Raw genomic sequence first — 4,776 nt, 5'->3', positions numbered from 1 at the left:
TATCCGCTGTGTGAAGAAAAAACTTCCTTTTATTTGTTATAAATCTGCTGCCCATTGACTTCATTTGGTGTTCCCTAATTCTTGTATTATGAGAACAAAAACATAACTCTTCCTATTTCATTTTTGCCATACCACTCATGGTTCTGTGTACCTCTGTCAGACTACCCCACCCCCTTAGTCTCCTCTTTTCTAAGCTGAAAAGTCCTAGTCTCTTTAATCTCTCCTCATAGGGGACCCGTTCCAGCCTCCTAATCACTTTAGTTGCACTTTTCTGAACCATTTCCAGTGCTAATATATCTTTTTTTTTTTAGATGAGTGGGAAACATCTGCATGCAGCATTCAAGCTGTGGGCACACCATGGTTTTAAGAAAAGACAATAAGATATTCTCCATCTGATTCTCTATCCCTTTCTTAGTGATTCCTAACATCCTATTTGCTTTTTTTGACTGCCACTGCACACTGCATGGATGTTTTCAGAGAACTAGCCATGATGATTCCAAGATCTCTTTTCTGATTAGTTGTAGCTAAATTAACCTCCTTCATACTGCATGTATAGCTGGGGTTATTTTTTCCAATGTGCATTACTTTACATTTATCCACATTAAATTTCATTTGCCATTTTGTTGCTCAATCACAGAATCATAGGGCTGTAAGGGACCTGTGGAGGTCATCTAATCCAGCCCCCTGCTTCACTTCACTTAGTTTTGTGAGATCTTTTTGAAGTTCTTCATATTCTGCTTTGGTCTTAACTATCTTGAGTGGTTTAGTATCATCTTAAACTTTGCCACCTAACTTTTTCCCACTTTCTCTAGATCAGCAAAAGCAACAAGGGGTCCTGTGGCACCTTATAGACTAACAGAAATGTATGAGCATAAGCTTTCGTGGGCAAAGACCCACTTAGTCTGATGCAGACCTGCATCTGCCGAAGTGGGTCTTTGCCCACTAAAGCTTATGCTCATACATTTCTGTTAGTTTATAAGGTGCCACAGGACCCCTTGTTGCTTTTGCAGATCCAGACTAACATGGCTACCCCTCTGATACTTTCTCTAGATCATTTATGAATAAGTTGAACAGGACTGGTCTTAGGACTGACCCTTGGGGAACTCTACTAGTTACCCCTCTCCTTTCTGAAAATTTGCCATTCATTCCTACCCTTTGTTTCCTGTCTTTAACCAGTTTCCAGTCCACGAAAGGACCTTCCCTCTCATCCCACGACAAATTATGTTACTTAAGAGCCTTTGGTAAGGGACCTTCTCAAAGGCTTTCTGGAAATCCAAGTACACTGTATCCACTAGAAGCCCCTTGTCCACATGCATATTGACCATCTCAAAGAAAGCTAGTAGATTAGTAAATAGTGATTCCCCTTTACAGAAACCATGTTGACTTTTCCCCAACAAGTTGTTTGTCTACATGTCTGACAATTTTATTCTTTACTATTGTTTCAACTAATTTACCTGGAGGCTGAGTGGCTGAACTGGAGGAACTAACAAACCACACAGCAGAAATGTTGCACTTTAAAGACTAACAAAATGATTTATTCTGTGATGAACTTTCGTGGGACAGACCCTCTCCATCAGATCCATCACATTTCCAATACAGACTGACATGTAGAAGTACAGAGGACCAAAAGAAATTGCAATAGCAACTAACAAATCAAGTACATAGGACTGAAGTAGGTGGCAGAGACATGGGGGATGTTCAGTGTCCTGAATGAGATAATTACAAGCATCAAAAGGAAGGGAAGTAGTCCTTGTAATGCGTGAGGTAATTGGTGTCTCTGTTCATAACACCTGTTAATGTGTAGACACAGATGAGACTTTCTGGGACACAGTAGAACCATTCCTGCTCTGGTCAGACAACTTCTGTGCTGTTGAGGATTAAAGTATCAGGGAAGGAGAACATCGAACTGAATCTGACAGGAATGACCTCATAGTTGGGACCCTCCTTCCACTTGGTGTTCTGGTGCCCTCTCACACTAAGAACACATTCCTGAAGGAAGGAATTCCATTGATTAGGAAGAGACAAGGTAATAGGTAGGGGTGATTCATTCTTTCAAAACATAGGTAGCTGGGTTTGCAAGGACTGGGAGAACCACATGATGACTTGCCTGCCTAATGCAAAAATTACAGACCTCTCAAGACACGTAGATAGATTTGGATGTAGTGCTTATGTGCAAACAGTGTTTGTATACATGTAGGTACTGATAATATAGTGAAGGATAGGAAAGATGTTCCTGGAGGCCAGGTTTAGTCTCATATGTATTAGATTGAAGTGCAGGAGCTTCATAATGGGTTTCTCTTAAATGCTTCCAGTTCTGTTTGCAGGGCCAGGCACAAAGGCAGAACGACAGGTTTTCAATGTATGGATGAAGGGATAATGTAGAGAGGATGGCTTTACATAATTCAGGAGCTGTGGAAACTATTGGGAAAGGGGCTTAGAGAGATGGGATCCACTTTAACCAAAATGGGTCCTGATTGCTGGTATTTACAATTATAAGGTCACAGGATTTTTTTTTAAGCTAAGTGCTGGGAGAAAGCCCACAGGTATGAAAAGGACACAGTTCAGAGACACAATGTTGTTCACCAGGGATGTTCACTGGACTCAGTCCTTTAGAAAATACATGTGTTATCTGCAAAAGGTGTAAACAGCAAGGTTGGTAAAAGATGCGGATGATACAAAATACTCCAGATAATTAATCCAAAGCAAAGTGTGAAGAGCTACAAAGGGATCTCACAAAAGCAGGAGACTGGGAAAAGATAGCTGATGAAATGCAATGATCACAAATGCGATGTTATCCACGTTTGAAAACATAATCCCACATATACATACAACATAATGGGTTTAAATTAGCTGTTACCACCCAAGAGAGAGGTCTTGGAATCACTGTAGGTAGATCTCTGAAAATATTTGCTGAACATTCAACAGCATTCAAAACACTTAAGAGAATGTTGGGGATAATTAAGTAAGGGATAGTGACTCTGAATCTGTTTGCATGCTTCTGGTTCAGAATCATATGCATGGTTGATGGGCCAATTTGTTACTTTAATGTTCACAAATTGCAGCTTCCATTACAGACACAAGTTACCATCCTTGTTCACTGCTAATAGATTGGAATGTATGTCATTACCTTGGATGATATAACAAAACAAAGCAGCAGAAATGTAACACCTTAAAGACTAATAAAATGATTTATTTGGTGATGAGTTTTCAAGAGACAGACCCACTTCTTCAGAAATTACCATTGGGTAATATGACTCCATCATACCGCTTCTTTCTGAATGCCGAACAAATATATTTCTTTAACACATCTAATTTTTTCTGCAACTTTCATTTCTCCTTCCAGGAGTTCACCCACTCCATCCGTGAGAACAGCCTCCAGTAGTGCGTGCAGTGTCTGATATTAACTTTGTCTCTCCATTCAGGCATTTGTGCTGTGACCACCACCATACACCCTTGCAACATACAGGAAATCAGGGGAGAGTACAGTTTGAGTAGGAGACACCATTCTGCTTAGAGTTGGATGCCTTCTCGCCTGCTCCATGCCAGGTTACAACACAAGTGACTTCATCAACCCCTCCATCTTCATCCTGCTGGGCATTCCTGGCCTAGAGGCAGCTTATGTCTGGCTCTCCATCCCCTTCTGCGTCATGTATGCCATAGTTCTTTTGGGCAATTTCATCATCCTCTTCATTGTGAAGTATGAACCAAGTCTTCATGTGCCCATGTACTATTTCCTCTGCGTGTTGGCTGTCACCGACCTGGTCCTGTCCACGTCCACCCTGCCCAAAATGCTATTAATCTTCTGGTTCAATGACAGAGAGATCAGTTTCAATTTCTGCCTTACCCAGCTGTTCTTCGTTCACTGTTTCTCAGTAGTAGAGTCTGGGATCTTCATGGCCATGGCTTTGGATCGCTATGTTGCCATCTGCCATCCTCTAAGACATTCCACCATCCTGACAAACCCTGTGGTGGGCAAGCTTGTCCTGGCTGCGGTGCTGCGCGGTGTCATGCTGGCACTGCCCTACCCTTTCCTGGTGAGGCAGTGGCCATATTGCAAATCCAACATCATCTCCCACACACATTGTGAGCACATGTACGTGGTAAGGCTGGCCTGTGCTGACATCCGCATCAGCAGTTCCTATGGACTCTTTGTTCTATTCTGCGGGAAAGGTCTGGATGTTTTATTTATCGCCATGTCCTATTTCCAGATCCTCAGGGCCATCTTCAGACTCCCTACAAAGGATGCTCGGCTAAAGACTTTTGGGACCTGTGGCTCCCACCTCTGTGCTATCTTAGCCTTTTATATCCCTGGTTTCTTTTCGTCTTTCACACAGCGCTTTGGCCAGAACTTAGCCCAGCATTTCCATGTTCTCATTGGCAATGTGTACCTCCTGGTGCCCCCCATGCTAAACCCTGTCATCTATGGAATGAGGACCAAACAAATCCGGGACAGGCTGCTCTGGTTCTTTGGTCAAAAAGGGACCTAGAATTTTGTCCTGGTGGTTTAGCTGTCAGACAAAGCTCCATTCAGAGCAGACTTTTGACATGCGGGTACCTTTCCTGTCATTTGTATGCTGTGTCAATGGAGAATGGTTCTGTGCATATCTTATTAACCCATAGGGTGGACACCTTTCTAATTCTAAATGTAAATGGCCTCTGAGTACCTGCTCCTCACGCACCTCAGGGCTCCACCCCCTGCTCTACAATTCCACTGCAGCCCTCTACCACTTCTCACGCATTTTCTGTTAATTTGCTGCTCCTGTACATTGCTTCTCT

The 4,776-nt window shown here is 42.6% G+C and overlaps 1 protein-coding gene across 1 annotated transcript; it reads left to right on the top strand.

Moving 5' to 3' along the window:
* Window positions 1-3,539: 3,539 nt before the first annotated feature.
* LOC142001894 (olfactory receptor 52E4-like) lies at window positions 3,540-4,487 on the top strand. The gene has a single exon (XM_074977536.1). It carries the CDS (start codon window positions 3,540-3,542, stop codon window positions 4,485-4,487), a length of 948 nt encoding a protein of 315 aa, XP_074833637.1.
* The last annotated feature ends 289 nt before the right edge of the window (window positions 4,488-4,776 follow it).

This window comes from Carettochelys insculpta, chromosome 1 (genome assembly GCF_033958435.1).
Source record: "Carettochelys insculpta isolate YL-2023 chromosome 1, ASM3395843v1, whole genome shotgun sequence".
Lineage (NCBI taxonomy): Eukaryota > Metazoa > Chordata > Testudines > Carettochelyidae > Carettochelys > Carettochelys insculpta.
Note: the sequence above shows the minus strand (reverse complement) of the source record. Positions and strands in the feature narration are given on the sequence as shown.

Bases quoted from the DNA above. Each gene is read 5' to 3' on its own strand.
- LOC142001894 (XM_074977536.1), top strand. From the start codon at position 3,540: ATGCCAGGTTACAACACAAGTGACTTCATCAACCCCTCCATCTTCATC.